The sequence below is a fragment of the Neolamprologus multifasciatus genome, chromosome 5, assembly GCF_963576455.1.
Source record: "Neolamprologus multifasciatus chromosome 5, fNeoMul1.2, whole genome shotgun sequence".
Taxonomy (NCBI): domain Eukaryota; kingdom Metazoa; phylum Chordata; class Actinopteri; order Cichliformes; family Cichlidae; genus Neolamprologus; species Neolamprologus multifasciatus.
The window spans coordinates 17,059,452-17,083,143 of record NC_140443.1 but is presented as its reverse complement, the minus strand read 5'-3'; the positions used below and the strand labels follow the sequence as shown (position 1 = coordinate 17,083,143).

The following is a 23,692-nucleotide window of genomic DNA, read 5'->3' as shown; positions in this document are numbered from 1 at the left end:
ATGCGTGCGTATGGCCCCTTTAAGAAGCCTGCATTTGTTTGCTGACTGTGTCTGGGGCCCAAACTGGAGCTCTTTCTGTCAGATGAGTGAAGCACTGCAGAGGCAGCCACTGGGAGTTCTGTTTCATCTCTTCTCATACTGCTCTGGAGCAGACATGCAAATCCGCTGTAATGAGCGCAGCCTGTGTGGTGGTGGTAGTAGTGGGGGCGAGGAAAAGGGGGATGAACTCAGGAATTTAAGCTGGAGAAAGGGAAGGTGGAGGGGAAAAGGTGAACCGCAGACAGCTCTGCCAGCTAGGAGAACATGAGAATTTGGGGGGGGGGGGTTCGAACAGAGTAATGTCTGGTGCGTTGGAAGTGACAGAGAGTCTTCCCGCTCAAATCAAACATTCATTAGCCTGCTGTGGCTGCACTCTTCCCTTTGGTGTTGAAACACAGAGGTAAAGATGCAAATGGTGCCATGTTAATTAGCCTTATCTTTTACACCAGCAAGACATGGTGTGAAATAAAAAAACAAAACCCTGCTTCATCATCACCACCATTAGCAAATGTAATGAGGCTTTTGTATAGACTCTGCTTAAAGTTTAGCATCCTACAGATGCGATCTTCTGGTTTCCAAATTTCCGGGGATTTACAGTTTACTAAAAAAGAGATAAACATTTAACGAAACACAACAGCTATTTCGAGTGAGGAGTATCTTGTGATTAGAAGAATAGCTTCAAGATAAAATCACATGATTGGACAAAGCACTTTACCCTCTGTAGATTCTTTAAACATCCACAAACTGGATGCTTCATCTAATGATTTATTAAGTAAAATACAATGCTGTTGACTGATGTGCATTAGGAATATTTCAGCTGCCGTCCTCACTGCAGTCTGTAAAGTGCATCATAAACCTCATTAGTCTGTCCAATAGCTCCTTGAATGTAATTTTATTCAATCATAAAGAAGTAAATCTCTGGTCAGTGTTGGGGTGCTTTGGCTTGTCTCCACCCAGTAATGTAAAGCACTCAAGACTTTTGATGAGCTCTGCAGATCAATCAGAGGTTAACAGGCACTTCACATAAGCTGAGGCATACTGTATGCCATAGAGTCCTTAAATCTATATGACTCCTTCTGGCTTTTGTATCCAAATAGACCTAGGAACGACAAATTCCAGGATCTTAAAGTTAGAAACTAACCTAGGAAATAAAAGACTCTATGTTTGAAGAAACATAAAGATTAGGCAAATTAGACAGATAGTGGATTAAGGCTTTGTCTGAGACGACAGTGTGGCAGTGGTGTTCCTTGTAATGCATGACTGTATGACATGTTGGAAAGATGATGTGCACACTCTGGAAGAGAGAGCCATGAAAAACAAGGCTTTTTTTGCCTTTCTTTTTTTTTTTTTTTTTTGTTTTTGGAAAGTATAGTTTGATTATTATATTGTGTTGAGACAAGTTGCCAGTATGCATAGTTTCCTACAGAACTGGATTATATTTGTGTCACACTCTTGCACAAACGTGGAAAGAAAACGCGTTTCTGCTCTTTGTGACCGAAAATGCAATAATCAGCTGCCTGACCAATAATTTCTTCCTCCTGTCAGTGAACTTGAACTCCACTGTCTTGGACTGAAGCTCCTCCTTCTGCTCTGCAGTCGTCATGAGGTTAGAGTAGCTGAACCAGGTCTCCATCTGCTTCAAGTTAAGCTCAGAGTAGGGCTAGGCGATATGGTCTAAAATCCATATCACGGTATAATTTGAAGCATGTGTGGTAACGATATGTATCGCGATATATTCTTTTCTTCTGTATGTATTTTACACACTTGAAAGCACACTTAAAATCCTTTAATTTTCTCAAAAATCGACTGTGCGCCTTATGTATGAATTCTGGTTGTGCTTACTGACCTCAAACCGATTTTATGTAGTATAGCACATAGAAATCTGTCAAATGTTTTAGTGCAACTTTGGTAAGCTGTGAAGCCGCACCGCTTGATGATTGCTGGAGCATTACGGCTGCCGTAGTCAGGAGCCATGTGGAGTAATCTGGGTCCAAAACTCCGTCTACTTCAGGTCCCAAAGTCAAACAAACACTGCGGCATCATGGAGAGTTAAAAACTGTCTAAATTCTTTCATCTTTAATAAAATGATCAGCGTTGCTGCTTTACTAGGTGTAACAATTAAGTTTAACATCCAGGCATCCATGAAAACAGATTTATTAAATTTAACGGAGTTAGAAGTTAGCAGGAAGTTAGCTTGCTAGTTTTCACCTTAACACCATATACCATGTTCTGACTGAGATATTTCTGAAAAAATTAAAACGTACAGCTCTGCTATTACTTCCAACATAAATGAAGACAGAAAACTAAACAGCAGTGACTTTTGTAGGGTTACTGAAGTTGGACTAGCTGGTATATAATGATGTCCTACGTGATCGCTAGCAAAACAGCTATGTTAGCATAACATTAGCACAGTGAAGCTGAAGGATGAACGCTAACTTTTTTCCACTCGATAAAAGTTAACGTGCAGGTTTCTGGTGGTTAGGGACAAATGCAATTGCATGGCAGGATGCTATAAATGGAGCAAACTTCAGTTAGGAGAACAACTGAGATAATCCATCCACAATACGAGGTTAGTCATTAATATACTGCAACAACATGGGAATAGGGCAGCTGCGAGAGAATTCAGTATGGAAGTGGAGGAAGCACAGTTTTTGGCTTTCCCCATATTCCAAAAGGGCTTTGTCCCTTTGTTATTACTATCGCCCGGCCTAATTTGCAGATGATGTTGTTTGCAGCCGCTGGAATGCTTTCAACCAAAACAGGCGCAGCTTGATGACACCATCAACATGCGCTATCGTGGTAGAGCGGTAGAGTCAAAATCTCTACCGTTGGCCAAATTTATATTGTTTCTACTGTATACGGTTATACCGTCCACCCCTAGCTCAGAGCGGGTAGCATGAGCAAAACAAGCATCTATCACAGGATGCAGTCCAAGATGGTGGAGTTTTGTGGGCCAAGCTGCAGCCTGTCTGTAGGGGAACAGTGGACCAGGAAAGATTGAAGTTAGCGGGTTAACAGCGAGTGGCCTTTCAAAACAAGAACAAGGGAATTGATCACAATGCAGTCAGTATCTCTTGATGGACCACCCAAGTATAGTCAGTGTGTGGAAACAATGAGTAAGTGTAAGTTTCAGTTGTATTTCTCTCACTTACTCTCTTTGGCTCATCTTTTAAAACTGTGGTCAAAAGTCAGTCCCATGCAAATAATTGTTGTTTAAAAATTATGAACACATTGACTATCTAGTAATCGTACAGATTCAGCCAGAAAATTCTGATTCTAGTCAGAATTACTATATTTTTCTGAGGCTTTTGTTTTACTACTACCAAGCATTTGCTGATCTGTCAGTGCTGCTTCTGAACTCCAGGTGTTAAGTTGTTTGCCCACTGGAAAGCAGTACTTTGGGAAAACAGATTCTGTGGGAACATCACTGTTTACTGCAGTTAATTTGCACCTCGGGTCTTCAAGAAATGCTGCAGCTCGAAGGCCTTGCATCTGTGGGATTAAGTGTTTTTTTTATTGTATGTTAAAAATGACACACAGAATCAATAGACAGACTGGGCAGTTCGCTGATCAGTAGTGCTGATAAACTCTTGTTTTTGAGGTATTTGATGTATTATATTGGTGTGGAAAGAAGTCCCCCCCTCCCCCCACTACACCTTCCTCTAAAATGAAGAGTTTCTCATTGGAAACACCACAGTCAATTTCACAATAGTAGAAGAGCAACTCCTTCTGCTCGTGGCTCTCCTGTCTGACAACACTCTCAAATTGCCGTCTGACGGCTTCTTCACACTGGAGGGAGTTCCTGTGTTGCAGGGGGTTGGGCTGTCTGCAGGAGTGTTGGGTGGGGACACAATTGGAGTTCCTAAGGGTGTTTGAGGCAGCTGTGGCCTGTGTTTGTGTCGCTGGATGATTTACCAGGAGCACCGTTGCTGTTCCTGTAGTTTAACTGGTTAAGTGAAAAAAATGTAGCAACATGGGTATTTGGGTTCAGGCTGATGTGCGACGAAGAGTTGCAACTTGTGTAATGATATTCAGGGGCTTCAATAGTGTCTTGTATATTGCAACCAGGCGCACTGGATCTCAAAAGTCGGATGATATGGGGCATTCATCTGCCTGTGAGAAATGTCCTTGTGTTCATACTGCAGTGTTGAGTCAGCTGCTTAACAACATCCGGTCTGAGTAGTTACTTTATGATGGTTATGTTAATCAGTGGATGAATAGAACTATTTAAGTTTCGTGCCATCTTATGGACTGTTACTCAGGGGACCATAACATACCTTTGAAGAGTAAATGTCAGTAGAGTTTACAGTGGACCACTTTCCTTAATGCAAACACAACACAAATATAACAGTCTAAGTGCTTATACAGCCTCCTGGCTGAATCCTGCAAGAGTGGGATAAGTGTTAAAATTTGTCATTTAGATTTATCCTCTGTTAAAATGTTCAACTCGGTTATGTCGTGGTCTTATTTTTCCTTTTCCAGTTGCTCCTAGAGCACTTTTCCCACAACCGCAATCTCTTAACTATATTAAATTATGGCGATTAGTTTTGATTGCCTTTCATCTATATATAGAAGAAATGTTTAAGTAAATTTAAACAAACCACATAATAGAGGTCTATTTTAAGGCTATCAATTGTCATAATGTACGTACCAACCTTGGATGAGTCACGTCTTTATTTTGGTTTCTGTGTTGTATCAGACTGCCAAGATGTGCTGTTAGCTTAGTTGTGCCCAAACAATGCAAGTAGTAAATCCAGTATTTGCGTAAAAGCTTTTATTCAAAAGCACCAGAGGCTGAGTGCCAATATATCTGAGTTACCATCAAATCTCCTCTTGTCAGGTTAGAAGTGGAAGCCAAGAAGTTTTGACTTTAGGCCTAACTCACGTGTCTGCTGTTTATTATGGTAAATCCACTCCTTTTGTGATGACCTATTGTGCCTCTCGTAAGGCAGTAACCTCACATCCATTTCTTTGCCACTAGGTGTTTTGACTGCAGAGCTTAAACCAACAACGATTGCTGTTACCTTCCCCACGTTATCCACACCCATATAAATAGCAACATTGTCTCCAGGAAACCAAATTAATTGAAATTGTCTGGAACGTAGCGGCGTGAAGAGAACAGGTATAGACACCGACAGCTGTCTGTTCCACATGAAAATGAATTCCTGGTCCACTCATTCCTGGCCTGGCTGCAGACAGTCTCGGTTTCATGTTTTTACTCGGCCGCTCTCTCCTTAATCAGCAGTAGAACTGAGCTGCGTCCAAATTATCATGGAAGTCATCTGGAGAATGCCCAAGGAATTTATTGGCTTGTATAAACACAGACAATTCCTGGTGACGCAAGACAGCGTTGTTTAATTCAACAGCTGATTGCAGTGCTTTCATACTGTATTCTGCTACAGTGGCTAAATTGTCTCTCTTGTAGACATATATGATAATTATGATCATGGTTTAACTCGACTGCATGGGGGGTGGGGGGGTGCTAATGTGTGTGTGACCTGTGTATTATGTATTTGACAGAGAGAGTCTGCAGAACAGAAACCTCCAGTATCTCAGTGGCTTAAATGCCTTGGTAATGCTGAAGAATGGAGAGTGAAGAAAATGTGTAACTATTGACCCATGACTTCCCAGCCTGCTAATATGTTGTGTGCCGTGTTGTTGTGCAACTTCCAATGCAGTGTGCATTATCACTCAGGGGAAAGGGCACAGATTTATGGCAGGTGGCTGACTCTCAGCAATATGCCCTGCAAACCTTGAACGTAGTTTGCTTTCATTTCCCGTGAAGCTGCACTTGCGTAAGCCTTGTATTTGTAGCACGCACATTCACTCATGTAAGTGTTTACATGCTAAAAAGCCATGTCTCGGTGTGAGCGGGAAAGTATATATGCTATATGTTATCAGCAGACCGTATTATCATCTGCAGGTATAGTACGACTCCGGGAGCATTTTAAAGAGCCTGTACGGAGGCGCAGTAAACCACTGAAATGGGACATGAGGAGTCAAAGAGCAGCGCTTCAACAGCTTAATGATGTAGAGGCATCCAGCTCTGTCAGGCAGTAAACTCTTTAATATGCTGTTAATTATTTCTGAGAGATTGAATATTGATTAAAAAGCAAAATGGTTTTAATTATAACCCCAGTTCTAGTGCCATTATAAATGAAGACGATTTTTGGCTTTACGTGAGAGGAACATCTAACAGATCAACCAAAACCGCAAGCTATTTCAACTTTAATTTTTTTTTCTTTGTACTTGGAGTTTGAAAAAAAATTCTGTCTCAGTCTAACTAATGTTACAGCTCCTTCAGTCTGCTCCCGCTTTAGAGCTGCCAATGCTCATCCACTGTGTTTTGAATTTGAAATTCATGACCCGATTGCTGCTCTTTGTTGTGTACTCAGAACACGCATTGCCCACACAGGTAATTCTTTTAAATCTTGCTTGGGTTATTCTGGCATCCTTTCTTTTTAACATTTCTTCATTGTGTCTCCTCCACATTTTTCACATTTATCTATGATATATGTTCGAGCTGTCACTGTGTATTTGACAGACAACTGAATATGTGCTGGTCATTTAGACCTAATAATCTTTTGTAATTCTCATCATATTGGAATTACTTGACCATGCCTGTTGCTCAGTGTTAATTTCTATTATTGATTAATGTGGCAGTTTGTCATTTTAAATTAAACCAGCAGTTTTAGCCCAATTTAAGATAATCTGATAGACTGACTTGCAAAACGGTCTGTACAGTTCACTGTCATGTAAGGTAAAGAGAAGTGGTGTTTCCTCACCATTAATTCAATTCAATTTAAAATTTATTTGTATAGCACATTTAAAAACAACAGAGTTGACCACAGTGCTTCATAATCTGTTAAGAATTAAGAAGCTGGAATCAGTAATTTAAAAAAAAATTGCTAGAAAAGAGAATGATGAATTGATTATTAAATTGATAAAAGTCATCAACCTATGTTTTTATACCCCACATAGGTCTACATTTCCACAGGTGTTTTTTTGTTCCATCTCCCTCCTCCCACCCACGAGCTAGTCACGGGAGATGGCTGGTGGGTACCTGGTTCTGCCAGAAGTTTTTCCTTCCCGCTGTCACAAAGTGCTTGCTCAAAGGAAGTTGTCTGATTGCTGGGGTTTTCTCTGTATTTCAGTAGGGTCTTACAGCATAAAGCATCCTTAGGCAACTGTTGTTATCATTTGGGCAATATTAGGGCTGGGCGATATGACCCAAAATTCATATCTCGATATTTTTTAGCTAGATGGTGGTATAAGATGTATATCTCGATATTTTTTTAAAGCCATAAGAACAGAAAGAGTTCTTAGTCAAAGCTGTGTCCCAGATGTCACACAGGCACTTTTACTAACATACAGCATAGATGTACATGAAAAGAACTACTCAAAAATAAATTATGAGCATTTATTAAATAATAATGCTCCATAAATAAAAGAAAACTATGTTGTTTTTGTGCATAACAAAGAGCTCACAATTGTGCGGTCAAAATGTAAACTAAAAGACGCTGAGCATAATAACAAAGACGGATTTCACAGCAGCTCTGTTCCCAAAAGTTCTACTGCGTGACTGACAGCCTTGAGTTTGAAATCCGCTTCATAACCATGTCTCTTAACAGGTGCCATTTATGGTCCTTATACACACACAATACGGTAATATTACGTTGAAGCACAGTACGTATTACTATGCGAGGCTCCTCGGTACTTTTGAGAAAATGAAAGGATTTCAGGCCGTGCATGGCGTTAGCGTGGTTAGCTCGTTAGCACGTTGACGCCGTCCAGCCCCACGCGCGGGGCGATGCGCAGTAACTCGTTAACGGAGATTTGCCGTGTCCATCTTGTCGCTGCCTGCAGGTGAAGCGATGGGGAAGGAGGGGGAGTTGTGTTCAGTGAAGGAGAGAGGCGAGGTCGAGTAACGTTGCGTAAAGATAAAAGTGGACAAAAGAGAGGCAAACTTGTGGCTCCACAACTATAATTATAACGTAACATAGACTATATTGATATAAAGGATATAGTCACATCTTATATCTCATATAAAAATATATCGATACTTTTAAAAAACTCGATATATCGCCCAGCCCTAGGCAATATAAATAAAACTGAACTGACTCTTCCTTGGTATTACTGCATTTCTTTTACTGTTTTAACTCCTAAAGAGAATAACTTTACTCAGGTGGTGCAGATTTCTTTCTTTCTTTTTTTTTTTTGTGGACAGCATATCGTGTTTTGATCCCATGCAGACAGAGCTCGCTGCTCACCTCAGAAACTGGTTCATCAGCATAGACCTGGATGTAGCCAATACTGAGGCGGATAGGCCCTCAAGATTGCCACCAAACACTCGGGCTGCCAGCACCTTAAGTGGTCTATTTGTGATTCAGTAACAGAGTCTTGCTGGCTGCCAGGCTGGCATAGAGTCAACCTCCCGGGGGGAACTGTGTTAATATGGGCCCCCAGGCCGTGGGACTGGGGTAATTGGGCCCGCATGGTCAGTGTCAAGGCACCCACCCCACCTCCAAAATAAAGGCCACCTCCCAGGCAAGCTGTTAGGGATGGAGAGACAAACCCCTCCTGATCACTGCTCTGATTCACTGGATGGCCTTATTCAATTACTGGAACATTTTATGTTTTTTGTATTGACCTGCAGTTACAGAAATTAACTGGGAGCCTTGTGCTTGTGTGTCTTCCCTTTATCTGCCTAAAGCTCTCCATCCTTTTATCTGTCTTTTTGTCTACATGTCTATCTGTGCATGACCACAACCATGTGTCAGCTATCTGATATCAGCTCTTAACTGATAAATTGGAATGGGTGCATATGTTGTCTGATATGACAACTTTTCCGGTCTCTCTCCTTTTCAACAGAACATATCGCATCACGCATACAAAAATAACCTTGGGGAAATTTGGAAATGGTGTCATCAAACAGTTTGTCCAGCAGAGCAGCTCCAACTCCAGTCTTCTGTGAAATGTATAGCTTATAAATGATGTTTCCTTCATTTTCCCTTCTGGGTAACTCCTAATACATCATAGATATATGTGCATTTAAACATATAAACAACCTTGGCCAATATTGGAATGTTTTAGTTCTGTAAATGGCAAATATATGTTGGGTTCTAATATAAATCAATCCAGTCCCGCAAACCAACATTACCATGGAACATGGTTGACTGCTGAGAAGCTGAGGACATGTCCCTAATCGCTAAAGTCTTCCACTGGTACATCCATTCACATTTTTCTCTTGCTTTGGCTGTGTCTTGATTCGGGGATTATGATCCCTATTGCTTGCTTTGTGGCCTATCCAGACAGCCTGAAGCAGCTCTCTTGATCCCCCAGACAACTCCCAGATCTTTGACTACTGTGATCTGTCCCTCTGCCCGACTTGCATGTCTTTCTCTCGGTCTGTTTGCAGCAGCTGGGCGCCCTTTCTCTTTATCACATATTTAGAATTCCTCCCTTTATTTGGCACCAGCTAATAAGACAAAGGTATCTCTCTTGCCTTTTTAAGGTTTGGTGGGTTTAAAGGATGTTGAGGTTTAGCTTTGCTTTGTTGACAACTCTCTCTCCCTCTCTCCTCAGCGTTAAACTGCCCCACAGCCACAGTTGCGCTCCCCATTGATTGGCAGAATAATTATGGACTTGATTTGTTCAACCACAGGCGAAGTGGGATTGAGGGAGTAGGGGAGCTGAAAGAGCATGTATACCATTTTTCTTTTTTAAGAGCGCAGCAGAGAGGTCTGCTTGCCTGCATCTTAAAAACCAACTCGAACAAAATGTAACCTACTAATATAACTGACACGTAGATTACACTGTAAAACACGCACGCTTGTGCACAGCGTTCAGAGACCTCAGTTGGTGACTGGCTCTGCTGTAGGCTGCAATAAGCTGAACAATGTGCTCAGCCGTGTGAGCAGTGAAGCGATAATTGACACATCCTAAAAATGCAAGTAAGGACTGGGTTATTAATGCTTTCTTCCTGGGGGTGGTTTCAGCGGAACCATTAAGCCTTTAATTGAGAAGGAAGACTGACATTAAAAGCTGTTGCCTTGGCATTGCTGGTACCTACTTTTTAGTTTTTTAATGAAGATGAGGCTTAGGGTGGTTCGCTACATGATTAGAGCTCACGTGCAATCACAATACTCAGACGCACGGCTATTTTAGTTTGAAAGATCCTTAAAATAACCCCATAAGTCCTTTTGACTCCAGGGGTGGAAAAAGTGAGGAGTCTCTCCTTTGACTGAAGGGCAGGTGAGCAGAGTTCCCACCCCTCCCTGTTTATCTCCCCCCCCTTGCAATCGCTAGGAAAACACGAGCTTCTCCCACGCTGTATATAAAGCCGTTGATATGGAAGGTATGACCCGGGTTTCGGTCGAGAGTACACATGCCAAAGTCTTGTTACCAGGTTACATCACTGTTGTTGTTGTGAGTGCAAGTGCCAAATCTTCAGGCATAACAGAGGGAGCACACTTAGTGATTCCCCTCCCTTTTGCCAAGTTACCATCACACTACGGGAAGATTCTTGTCATAATGAGCTCTCTCTCTCTCTCGCTCTTTCACTTTCCCTTGTTGTGTCTCTCTCCATCTCGTGCTCTCCCTGTCTCTCTCTCCAAACACGCCAAAGTCAGGTCAGCATTTAACAATCATTGGTGTAAATATTTATTGTGGTTTGTTTGAATCCTAGTGACATTGTTTTTAATGCTGCATTCATCACCTCTGCAGTTCTAAGGTAGCACATGCAGCAGCATAGTCATCAAGGGCCTTAATGGTTGTGTCTGTAGCTGAGCAGACACATGCTGCTGGAGTGTTAGCCGTGACGGATGCATGACTGCAGTAAAAGGGGATTAATCGCGGAAATTGCAGATAAGTGCAGGAGAGCGCTGGTCTGGTGCCTATCAACAGTCTTCTGTCTGCAAGTGGGAGTCAGAATGTGAGCAGAATAGCCTACTCTTTTCTCAGAGAGGAAATGATGACAGTGATGCACAGGTATTTGAGGGGAAGTAGTTCTCGGTAGGCAACTCTGTGTTCTAGGTACGAAATAAAATGGGTTGACTGTGGTATAGCCTTATTATACAATAAAAATATTTTTTTCCTATTACAGCAAGCATTTGTCATTCTATAGAAACTTGAGAGGAAATGGCAAACTGAAAACTCATAATGGCAACGCACAGCCTGCAAAAGAAGTTAAATATTTTAATGGATTAATGCAGCTCTGATAACCTATTTTGTATAACTAATGTGTGTATATATATTTACATATTTCTAATGCTAGCCAATGACTGAATAAATTGAGATTGGTTAAAAAAAAAAGTAATTGGTTAAAAAAAAAAGAAGTTTAGGTTGCAGAGTAAACTAGTCCTGCCTTGCTTTACAACTTAATCAAAGAGCCTTAACCACCTAAGACCCGAACTCTTACATGGCATGCATTTTTGATTTCTCTTTGATATTTGGGCATATTGGGGCCCGATGAATATAAAAACAAAGAATTACCAGATTTTGTTTGTTTGTTTGTTTGTTTGTTTTACCTGATTTTTGTTTCTAAGAAAAATGAGAGCCACATATGAGGATATTCGTTTAAGATTTTGATAGAGCATTAACAGTATAATGTCCTCCTAAGTGGACATCAGGCCCTTGTAGAGCAAAATTGAGTATTTTGGTCTAAATAACCCAAAATGTGATGTCCACCCACATATGTGGACGCCAGGTCCTAGGAGGCTACAAAAAGAGATGTCTTCACATAGACTCTTGATGGTAACTCACTTAGGAAGTGAGGTCAACTATCAGTAATCTTTAAAAAACATATTGAAAGTAATTTAAGTCATTCTAACTTTTGTTGACTTGTGTTGAACAAAATTCTCAATTCTAAATGTTTAAAAAATGAACGCATTTAAGATATTTTGGTAACCCTTCCTCAAACACACTGCTGCACACAGTGTCCTGAAAATCCATAGACGTCTATATTATACTTTGAGTAGGATCTATTATGAGGTGATGCTGCATTATCCTAAATACGTTTATTCTTGTTATACAGTAGGGATAGCAATATTTGCAAATAACAATGTTAATAAACAGACTTTTTGTTGCACAAGGGACAGAGAGCAACACATTTCTACACTGATCCATAAACATCAGAGTGCAGGACGCTCCATTTGCATGCCTTCAGTTAGTGAAGGTGTATACAGAACTCTCCAGAAATGCCAAACACCTTTCACGTATGTTGCATTTTGAGTGTTCCTTCACTTTGATCTACAATTTCACGTCATTTATGGTTAAGACCTAACCGCATTGAGGAGCCAGGCTAATGAGATTCCCCTTTAATGACTGTAATCCGAGTTCTGACGAAATGCTAACGGGAGCTGAAGTTCGTCTGTTGCTTCCAGCTGTTTCTGGAAGCCTTTCTTCTGAGTTTATTACACACTCGCAGTGCCAAACTGCATCACAAGTCATCCGTAAGCCTCTCCAAATCCAAAGAGTTCTGCCCATTTAGACGTGTGGCACAACAGCAGTAACCTCATTAATTATGTATGATAAATTATCCCTGACACAGAGATGGAATTGATCAGAATCTAACAGCAAATTACATTGTGATCCGCACTTCAGGCCAGCGAAGTGTGGTTTGCAAGCTACAGTTGTACACTTGTTTCATCTGTTTACTAAAGCGTGGCTACTTGGATTACATGGCTTTAGTTATCAAAAATAATATCAAAATATAGCCACCAAGTTCAGAGAACTATGACATAATGCATTATACATCTCTGATGTACTGTTAACACATAGGACATGATATAACACTAGTACTGTGGCTTCTATCTGTCAGAGCCATTGAAATGTTTGAATGAAACTGGGAGGAGCCTTTAGATAAAGGCTCTCATTGCCTTTATCTAAAGTTATGCATCTGAGAGGGGTTGTATTTTAGATGCACCTAAAGGGTCTGAAGGGAATTGGCTAAGGATTTTGAAATGTAACCCCTTCAGTTCACGCCACACTCCAGTCAACATATTTATTAATGGGCTTTAGAGTGGTCACTTTGCATCCCCCAATTAATTGCTGATTAATTGCTGATTGGTATAAACACCTATAAAAATTAGTCATATTGAGCAAATGTATTTCTAAGCTTTAATTGTAGAGAATTTGTATACCGTGTTCACCTTGTGTTATAGTATAGAGTAGGACTGGGCAATATGACCCAAAATTCATATCTCGATATTTTTTAGCTGGATGGCGATATAAGATATATATCTCGATATTTTTTTAAAGCCATAAAGCAAGAACAGAAAGAGAGTTCTTAGTCAAAGCTGTGTCCCAGATGTCACACAGGCACTTTTACTAACATACAGCCAGTGTTGGGGAGTAACGGAATACATGTACCGCCGTTACGTATTTAAAATACAAAATATGAGTAACTGTATTCCGTTACAGTTACCGTTTAAAAAGGTGGTATTTAGAATACAGTTACTTTGTTGAAATAAATGGATTACACGGCGGTACTTTCCTGTTTCATATTGTGGCGGGTCAGGACTGTTTGGGTTTTGTTTGACAGCTACGTTCTGTTGTTCCAGGCGGCAGCGTTACGGTTGCCATGGTTACAGGGTGACGCTCTCTCTGTGCGTGTTTCCTGGGTGAGAGAGGCCTTTTTGTTGTTGTTGTGCTAAGCTAATAGGCAGAATGCTACAGGTATAGCTCTAAAGAATGTAGCATCATGGGCAGTGTAGTCTGTGCTGCAGGGAGAATGGACTGCCATACCCGTTATGTGTCTGTGAGCGAGGAGGGAGAAAAAGGAAAAGTACGAGCTGTTATCGAGCAGAAACGGGAGCTGGAAGCATGTATATACTGTATAATAATAACCACTGCAGCCAAGAAGAGAGCCTGACGAGCCCAGTTGTAAGTAAGCTATTAAGACTCGACTGTACACCGTGTTTGTGTTTTCCTCTGAAACAATAAGTTCTGTTGGAGCAGCCTTTCAACGCCTCTCTCTGTCTCTCGCAAGCAAAGTTGACTCAGACAACAAAGTAAAGCTAGTTTTCGGCTACGAGCCCAACACGAACCTGACATATTAGCCAGAGGTCCCTTTTACTAAGGTTCAGAGCCGCGGACCTTCAGTAACAGTAATAAATCACAGCATGTAGTTGTAAACAGCATGATAATATATTAAGTAATCCAACGTATTCAGAATACGTTACTCTCATTGAGTAACGTAACGGAATACGTTACAGAATACATTTTGGGGCATGTATTCTGTAATGGAATCCATTTTAAAAGTAACCTTCCCAACACTGCATACAGCATAGATGTACATGAAAAGAACTACTCAAAGATAAATTATGAGCATTTATTAAATAATAATGCTCCATAAATAAAAGAAAACTATGTTGTTTTTGTGCATAACAAAGAGCTCACAATTGTGCAGTCAAAATGTAAACTAAAAGACGCTGAGCATAATAACAAAGACAGAATTCACAGCAGCTCTGTTCCCAAAAGTTCTACTGCGTGACTGACAGCCTGGAGTTTGAAATCCGCTTGTCTCTTAACAGGTGCCATTTATGGTCCTTATACACACACAATACGGTAATATTACGTTGAAGCACAGTACGTATTACTACGCTAGGCTCCTCGGTAGTCATAATGCTCCGACAATCCATCAAGCGGTGCAGCTCCGTAGCTTACCAAAGTCTTACTAAAACATTTTTTGACAGATTGCTGAGCACCGTGTACCACATTAAATCGGTTCGCGGTCATCAAGCACAACCAGAATTCATACATAAGGCGCGCTGTCAACTTTTGAGAAAATGAAAGGCTTTCAGGCCGTGCATGGCGTTAGTGTGGTTAGCTTGTTAGCGTGGTTAGCTCGTTAACACGTTGACGCCGTTCAGCCCCACGCACGGGGCGATGCGCAGTAACTCGTTAACGGAGATTTGCCGTGTCCATCTTGTCGCTGCCTGCAGGTGAAGCGATGGGGAAGGAGGGGGAGTTGTGTTCAGTGAAGGAGAGAGGCGAGGTCAAGTAACGTTGCGTAAAGACAAAAGTGGACGAAAGAGAGGCAAACTTGTGGCTCCACAACTATAATTATAACGTAACATAGACTATATCGATATAAAGGATATTGTCACATCTTATATCTCGTATAAAATTATCTCGATTTTTTGTTTTTAAACTCGATATTGCCCAGCCCTAGTATAGAGTCACGTATAAACAAGTTTTTACTCATGCCGAGTTAAAATTACAGCTTTTGCATTGTCCTCGGTAGTTCCTGCAGTGAGCACAGACACAGTGACAGGCGTTGTTTTTTGATACACAGATACTTGAGATGCAGGTTAACGCATATGCATTTTTTATAGACAAGCATAATAACTGTTTTATTTTTTCTGATTCATTGACCTTGCATTTTTTTAAAAAAAATGACGGATGACAAACCTGCTTGCTGTTTCAGTTGGTGTAGTTATTTTTGATTTGCATTGGCTATGGGGTGCATGTCAGTTCTTTAAGTGCTGCTTCCTACTGCAAATCCACAATAGCCTGTTTTGTTTGTTTGTTTGTTTGCTTGTTTGTTTGTTTTTTGTTTTGTTTTTTTTTGCTTTTCTCTCTGGACAGGAAAAAAATACCTGTAATTCAAATAGTAAAACCTATTTAATTCACGTTTTGTTCTGCCTACTTCCCTTTTGTGTGCATGCAGCACTTCTGCTTCAGTTACTAGTTCCCTTTTTGGTGAATGTCCTGCCTGTTAGTTTCATTCATTGGCACTGAGGCAATGTGTGACAAGAGCAGAGTGACCTTATTATAGGATATTTTGTGGGTAGTTTTTCTCAAAACATTACTTCAGTCGTATTTATATAGTGCCAAATCACAACAGTGGTCAGCTCGAGAATTTATTTTATGAGGGAAAGACTTTACAATATATTGCAACAGTTTGAATTCCATGCTCATCTTTCAGGAATCATTAGTATATGTTTGCCAGTTGTTTGAAACTGAGGCTGTAATTGCTATTAAAGCTGGATACTGGACACAGATTGAACTTTTGTATTGTGCATGCAGTCCCAGGTTCAGAACTGTTAAACTAGAGTATAGGTCACAAATGTAAAGCAGAATTGTCACATAGAGATGGTTGCTCAAGATCCCCTCTTGTGTCATATGTATTGACATATTGTATGAATATAATTATTAGCTTTATGCAAGTAAGACTATTTAATAGGCGGGTTAAGAGTTGTTGGATGAAATTGGACAAGCCAAAGCTGCCATGCAGATTTCCACAGTTGATACCCCACAACCCAAGCCTGTTGCTACTGCTATGACCTCCCATTGCATTATTAATAAATAACATATTAGAGACGAGGCACTGTGTAAAGCATAAATATAAATGCAATAAAATAACCAAGATTTAGTTTTGTCGTTTCACTGTTGCTTACTGTGTAGTTAGCCAAGCTCTGAGCTGTAATGCACAGTTAAGTTGTTTTTTTGTTTGTCTGTTTTTTTTTGTTGTTTTTTTTAAACAGAGCGCTCATTTTGTGGTGGTTGTAAATGCTTTTGTGTAAGTATAGGTTCAGGAATGGCTGTTTTGAAATGGCTCTTGTAATGTTTATAATGTTATCTGATGTAAATTAGCCATGTGCTTATGTAGCTTATGCTAATTAGCCATAAGGTGCTATGGTAATTAATACCTAGTTAAAAGCAGCTGTGTAAGTGCCAAAGTAAAGAGTGAACTGGAAACGCACCCGAACATTTGGAGGTTTTATTCTTCACGATCCAGTAATAATCTACGCCGATTGGGTCATACCACATCTTAAACACTGCTGTTTGGAGGTTTTTCAGAAGGCTGCAGTGAGATGTGATTGTGGTTCAGAGTTCAAAGATTGCATATTTTCATACCCTCACATCCTCGCATCCGACCATTTGCTGCGTAACGTGGTTAAGTATGAAATTGTCTATTTTGGAAAGATACAGTGTATCCCTACATCCGATGTCACAGAAGAAGGTTCCAGACATTGTTTAGCCGTCCCAGGAAACACTTTGTACGTACACGCCTGTAATGATGTTAGTATACTTTATGCAGACGTTCACCCATTCATCAACCCTCCTCGCTTTCTAAATTGCGATTAAAGACATGCTTACTGTCACTGTAAAAAATGTTTGAAGTCATTTAAGTGTCATACACAGTATTAATATCACAGCTGAAATATTAATTTCTCTCTGGGCCATGCATTGTTGTGGGGGTACTAAAATTTTAAGTGCTTGCTAAGTGCAGGCATGAATTTTGCAATAGTGGTAAAGGGAGTACATCACTGATTTTTATGACGCAGTTGCTGACTGGTGGCTTGGTACATGCTTGCCTAACACGAGTTGACGTAATCTGCTGTGTTACGTTGAGTAATCCCTGGTCGTTACTCAGCTTGTTGCCTCGTTGGGGATTCTTGAATAAAAGATATCTTGGCATATGTATTATAGCCATGCTGTCAGTTTGATTGAGCCACTTCAAACTTAGTAGCTGAGACACCAAACACAATCACTGATTTGCTGTCAGTGCTCTGCTGGCAGCAGGACTGTTGATAAGTCCTGTCAAGAAGTTGGTAAATTAAGATGTTTCAAATACGCCTTCATTTTTTCATTCAGAACTAAATCTGCCATTAATCCCTGGAGGATAAAGAAATGTTGAGTCTTGAATAGAGAATAAATTTGACTGTCCATTTCTCCCTCTCAGCACTCAAAAATACTCTTGGCACTCCATTCTAAAAACAAATTAAAGTGGAGAGAGGGAGAAAGATGTTTTTCTTTTTTTTTTTTTTGTTGGCGATGACAGTGACGGAACCTCATTTTCCTACAGCTAGATCAAAGTGTCTCCATGTGTGTGGCATTGCAGCCTTTTCCCCTGGGCTCCTAATGATACAGCCTGAACTCAAAGACCCCTTGGATGCAGACCATTGCCACTTTCTACTCTGTACCAGGCCTGATGGTACATGGCCTGATGGCCATCTAGGTTGTGCCCAAGCCCAACCTAGCCCAAGCCCACCCCCACCGTTCCATGTCCTCTGGCTTTTCTCGTTTTCCCCGCCTCCGCTGCCCACCCCGAAATCTGTTGGTGTATGTAATCAGACGGCCCTCTGTGATGCAGCAGTGGGCTCGGGCACATCCCTGCATTGACTGTCCCACTGCTTGGATAATGAAGGCAGCTGGGAGGCCGTCTTAATGCCTCCTTGTGTTGCGCTTCATCATTCCTGCCACAGCACAAGGTTTTCTAATTAAGTCACCATCTTGGCCCTGCAGATTATGTAGCAGCTGGATCATTAGCGTGGAGGGTCAAATGGCATGTGTCTCCATGTATCGGGCGGAGCACTTTTCATCAACCCTTGTCTCAGTCACCTCACCTCTGCTGGCCAACAAAAGGCTCAGCCTGCTTCCTCCTTGCATGCCCCCTTTATGCTCAGTATTTTGTGAAAACATTTTCATTGCAATGATCCATCGTGCTGCAAGTTTATCAGTTACACATAAGTCTCTCTCTTTTTTTCTCTTTTCTTTTAACTCTCTTCTGCTTTTCTGATGGCAACATGCTGTATTTAATAATGCAGGAGGGGCAGACTTGTAGAAATACTTGTACAAAAACACTGATGTATAAGCATGGCTTATTGCCTGACATTTTGTCAACTTTTATTTCGTAGTTGACTTCAGTGTGTGTTTTACTCTGTCTTGGTCCCCTGAAGGTTCTCATCTATATTGAATATTAAGACATGGTCATGTTATCTTGCAACTACTTAGAAAAGGACATATTTGTAGCATTTATGCACCTACAGGACCTTATGACAGCATTGTATCGTAATTTCACATCAGTAACAACAAGTTGAAACCAACAAAACTTTCAGTGACGTATTGTGACGTCAGCATGTTGCATAGCAACAGACTCAAATCAAAGGCTAAACAATACTGTCGCTTGGGCATGTTCTGGCAGTCTAAACTAAGTGACAGACTGTAACCCGGGGTTAGTTTCTTTTAATGTAGGCAAAGTATTTCATATTAAATGCTCTTGATTATTTGTGTTGAACAAGCTCTAAACAGTTAGTCAAATAGTGGATCAACAATAAAATAGTGAGAAATTAATTACTTAAAAAAATTTTATAAGACAAATTGTCGGATATTATAGTTATACCTTGTCATTCATGTGTGGTTTGTGCCTTTTTCAGAACATCTGTGATAGGACAAAAGCATGACACAAGATTAAAGCTAAGTGTGCTGGCCCAGCAGTTAATCAGTCGAGGAAATGCTCTGCAGATTGATTAAAATAATAGTTGCAACCCTACTTAACAGTGTGAACATCAATTAAATGGGCTATTGACTGAACTGAGATCAGTTTAAGAATACCACATAGTATCTTAAAATGGACGCTGTACTGGCTGCACTTTCAGAGACTGCACAACACTGATGTAAAATCTGTACCGGAGGCCCGTACGGTGTATAATGTGTAGATTAATTTTAAAATCTAATTAGTTTTGTATTTCAGTGGGCTTCTACTCATAGAGGGAAAATTACTGTCAGCAGCCCTGTGAGTCACCTTCAGTTCAGTTACAGGGTGGAGATGCCTTGTATTTATTTGTATGATGAGGAAGAGTTATTCACCATTAGTCTGACTCACCTGTCAGTATAGTCAGTCAGCAAGCCTCTTCATTTATCAGTCTGCTCTTGACTGCAGAGGATGGGGGAGAAGTTTCAGTTCTCCTATGTTGTCCGTGAACAGCCATGATGTAAGTGCTAATGAAGAATAAAAACAACAGATTCAAAATATGTTTGAGTTTCATAAGGCTTGTCTGAACAGCTTGATTTTGATCCATTACCACAGATTCTCGAGGTAACAATATCAAGGGGGAATCGAGTATCAAAACATCTTTCTAAACTTTTCATTTTCCAGCAGAAAGTGTTTCTATGTTTTCCTTCACGCTCTGTATGTTACAAACGCCCAGAGTTTGGGTACACATACCGTATGACTTGACACCAAGAAGAAGAGGGGGGGGGGCTTAAACATAAAAGTAGTTTTTGAAACATTCTGGCATAAATTCAAGGTAACCATAGCTGCTTTTCTCTATCAGATCCATCTTTCTTAGCCCTGAAAATGGGAGGTTTTGATACTTGGAGCATCCTTTATAGGAATTATATCAGTTTAATAGCAGGCAAGAAATGGAATGAATAAAATATTTTAATGCATTTTGTTCAGAAAAACTTCGATTACAAACTTAACAGCGGCTGATGAAACCTGACCCTGATTATACTAAGGGAAGATTTAAGACCAGTGCGCCAATCCATTAATGATCTCCCGCAGCCGGTTTTGGTTTTTCCTTTCTCCGAATTCTGTTTGGATGTGTGGAAATGCCTTCATCATCTGCTCTGCCTGTCTGCACTGATAGCAGATATTGAATTGGCTGCTGGGCACTAGCTAACCCCCACTGTGAGAGATCAATTGAAAGGGACAGCCATATACTGCTTCTCACAAACTGCCGGCCAATTTGGGAATTTCGTACTCTTCCTGATGCATTTCAGATGGTAAGCAGAGCAGCATATAAATTATGTTTTTTTTTTTTTTTTTTTGTCTGTCTTGCCATGTTTTTTGACTTGCTCATTAAGTAAACGGATATAAAACAAATCTGAGATTTTAAAAGTTCGATGTCAGTAATGGAGTAGATATTTTTAATACTTGTAAAACTGCATTCAGACAAAGTGAGGTTCCTTTTTTGTAGCATGTTTTAATAAAAATAATTATTAGTATAACAAGTAAAATTTATTAGTTGAGTAGTTATACTCATTATTCTCAAATGTGCTTAAAAAGTTTGAAAAATCTGGTTTAGTGGCATCACAAGGGTACACAAACACTATTTTTGAAAGATATTTGACCCGTTAAGTGTTGTCAAGACTGTGTTATTTCCAGCCTGACATGCACTCAAACTCTCACATGCTCTCTCACACTAACAAACACACTTGTGTGAGCGTGCTTAGTCAAGAGAAAAATCCCACAACTTGGTGAGGAGTCCTCATTCTCCAGACTGCTTTTCCCCTCAGCCTGATTGCATTTTCATTCTCACTCACTCACTCACTCACTCACTCACTCACTCACTCACTCTCACACACACACACACACACACACACACACACACACACACACACACACACACACACACACACACACACACGTACGTCCTTTAACCTATCTTGGTAACTTTAGGCTTTTCAACTCTGCCCCCCTATTTTAAGACTCAGAGGGCAGTGTGCCGAGAGGGACAGCGAGACAGGCTGTTACGGGCGGCGAAACACGCGCGGTGCCGAGGACAGTTTGCAAGATGACACTAGCTGGCTTGTTTACAGCAGAGGCTCGATTTGCGGGGGAAGGGGTGGTGGGGAAGGAGGCAGGCAGGGAAGAACAGAGAGGGGGTTTACTACCCTCAAGAGAGTCGGAATTCCTCCTGAGCCGTTCCCCCATTTGGCTGGCAGTTGTGAAAACAATTGCCTGGCATTTACTCTCTCTGTGCAGATGGAGTCCCAGCTATGAGTCAGCTTTCAGAGCAGCAAGTGGTGGAGAAAGTGGTTGGCTTGTGATCTACTGCACAGCGAATATAAGCATGCTTTACAAACACGCCTGGTTTTTGATATTGGAGCTGTTTCCTTCTCTACATTCCCAACGTTTAATTTTTCCTTATCACACAGGCTGGTTGACTTATTTAAGCATGTCTCTTTGCTGTTTCTCTACAGCTAATCTCCAGAAGATGGTATGCTGATGTCCTGAGCTTAGGGAGCCTTAACTTCATTCCCCACTCGCCTTTGTTATTCCACACCTGGTCTGCTCTCCAACCGTCACCAACAGCTACCACCACCACCTTCACATTTTCCCCACCCCCTTTTGTCCAGCCGGTCGTCACCATGACGTCGGAGCTGGAAAGCAGCCTGACCTCCATGGATTGGCTCCCTCAGCTAACCATGCAGGCGGCCATTCGCAAAGCTGATGCCCAGAATGCCCACGGGCCCGGCATGGGAAAGAAGAGCGCCCTGCTCGATCCCAACACCACGCTGGACCAGGAGGAGGTGCAGCAGCACAAGGATGGCAAGCCACCCTACAGCTACGCCAGCCTTATCACGTTTGCTATCAACAGCTCGCCAAAGAAGAAGATGACACTGAGCGAGATCTACCAGTGGATCTGTGATAACTTTCCCTACTACAGGGAGGCGGGCAGTGGCTGGAAGGTGAGGAAAAAGAAATCTTGACTATTAATTCTATGAAGATGAGGAAATGCTATAATAATTTTGCATTTAGTTGGGCTTTTCATGCTTCGACTGCCATGTTTTATTTGTTTTCTATTTTTTTGAAAAGCAAATGCTAAGGCAAAACGAGTTGTTCAGACCTGTACATTATTACATTTAGAAAAACCACCAGGGTATCCTTTAACAGACATCTGATATCCAGAATATTGAATATTGTCGTTGTTGCTCTTTTAAAATTCATTTGGCTGTGCGTTTGGTTAGATTCTCCTTTGACCTTACGTTTTTGAGATGAGCTGCTGACAACATTCGTCAAAGAAATTCTTTGACTTAAATTGTTGTTTGGTGGGATCTGGATGTCTTAAACAAAGTGAGATTCCGTTGGTAATCACCATTGTCACTTCTGAGAAAGCTTGGAGAGAAACTATGAGTGTGCCAAATCACACTAAGTGCCTCAGTCCTCCGAATGAAAAATGGTGCAGCCCTGAGAGAACCATATGAAGTGTAAAACCCTGGATTAATATTCAGGGAAGTGGCCCCTATCTGTGCGAACACAGACTAAATAGCCCATTCATGGGTGGTATTATTCATTGCAGATGCCTTGATAGGAGAAGGCCATTATGCAGAAGGAGAGAGCCAGTGCTGTGTCATCATCTCAAGGAGCCCATGATATACTGAGATGAAGCTATGCTGATTGCCTTTTAAAGGGCCCAGATGGAAATTGATATTAGAATGAGTTTTCCAATCAGTCGACGTTTATTGGAAATAGAATCTTAGGCACTGCTTTATTGCAGTCAGACAAGATGTATGAAGCCCATTTCCTGGGGCGACAAGATCTGGCATGTGTACAGGCTGCACTGAGGTGTGTGTGTGAGGGGGAGATGAGAAAGCATGTGTTATTATAAATGGATTGATTTTAGCTTTTGTGGCAAGGCCCCTTTTGTAAGGAAATGAATTGTTTTATTTTGCAGCCTTTGTTTCCTCTTTTACCTTCATCATCCCTTATTTAGTTGTCAGTAACACAGCAGCATATGTGCCGTCAGACTGCATGTGTTCCTGCATTGAGTTACAGGCATTTCTAGCTCTGCATTTTGTATACCACCTACCTCCGTGTGCAATGAAATGTTAAATTCATTGCCAAATGATTTTTCGCCAGATGCTGGTATAAGGCAAAAGGAGCATTTTTCACCGCCTTTGTTTTTGGATTGTGAGGAAATCCAGTTGCAGAACATGTTGCAATCATTGGTTAGACTGTACCTACTGAGATACTTTAAATGCTGCTTTCTTATTCAGAGCAGCAATGAGTAGATGATAATTTAGGTGGGTTGTAGTGGACTTGGTGAACTCCTACATATCCACAGACTTTACTGCTCAGAAATGTGAGGGTGTGACAGACTAGCCCAACTAAAATAACTGTAGATAAGACATAGCA

The 23,692-nt window shown here is 41.0% G+C and overlaps 1 protein-coding gene across 3 annotated transcripts in view; it reads left to right on the top strand.

The window, feature by feature from the left end:
- foxj3 (forkhead box J3) overlaps nt 1-23,692 on the top strand; it is a 96,972-nt gene that overhangs the window by 14,930 nt on the left and 58,350 nt on the right. For all 3 annotated transcript variants that reach the window (XM_085159249.1, XM_085159250.1, XM_085159248.1), the window contains exon 2: nt 21,757-22,245. In XM_085159249.1, coding sequence (XP_085015375.1) covers nt 21,925-22,245 — 321 coding nt within the window. In that variant the 5' untranslated portion in view covers nt 21,757-21,924. The remainder of the gene's footprint in view (nt 1-21,756; nt 22,246-23,692) is intronic.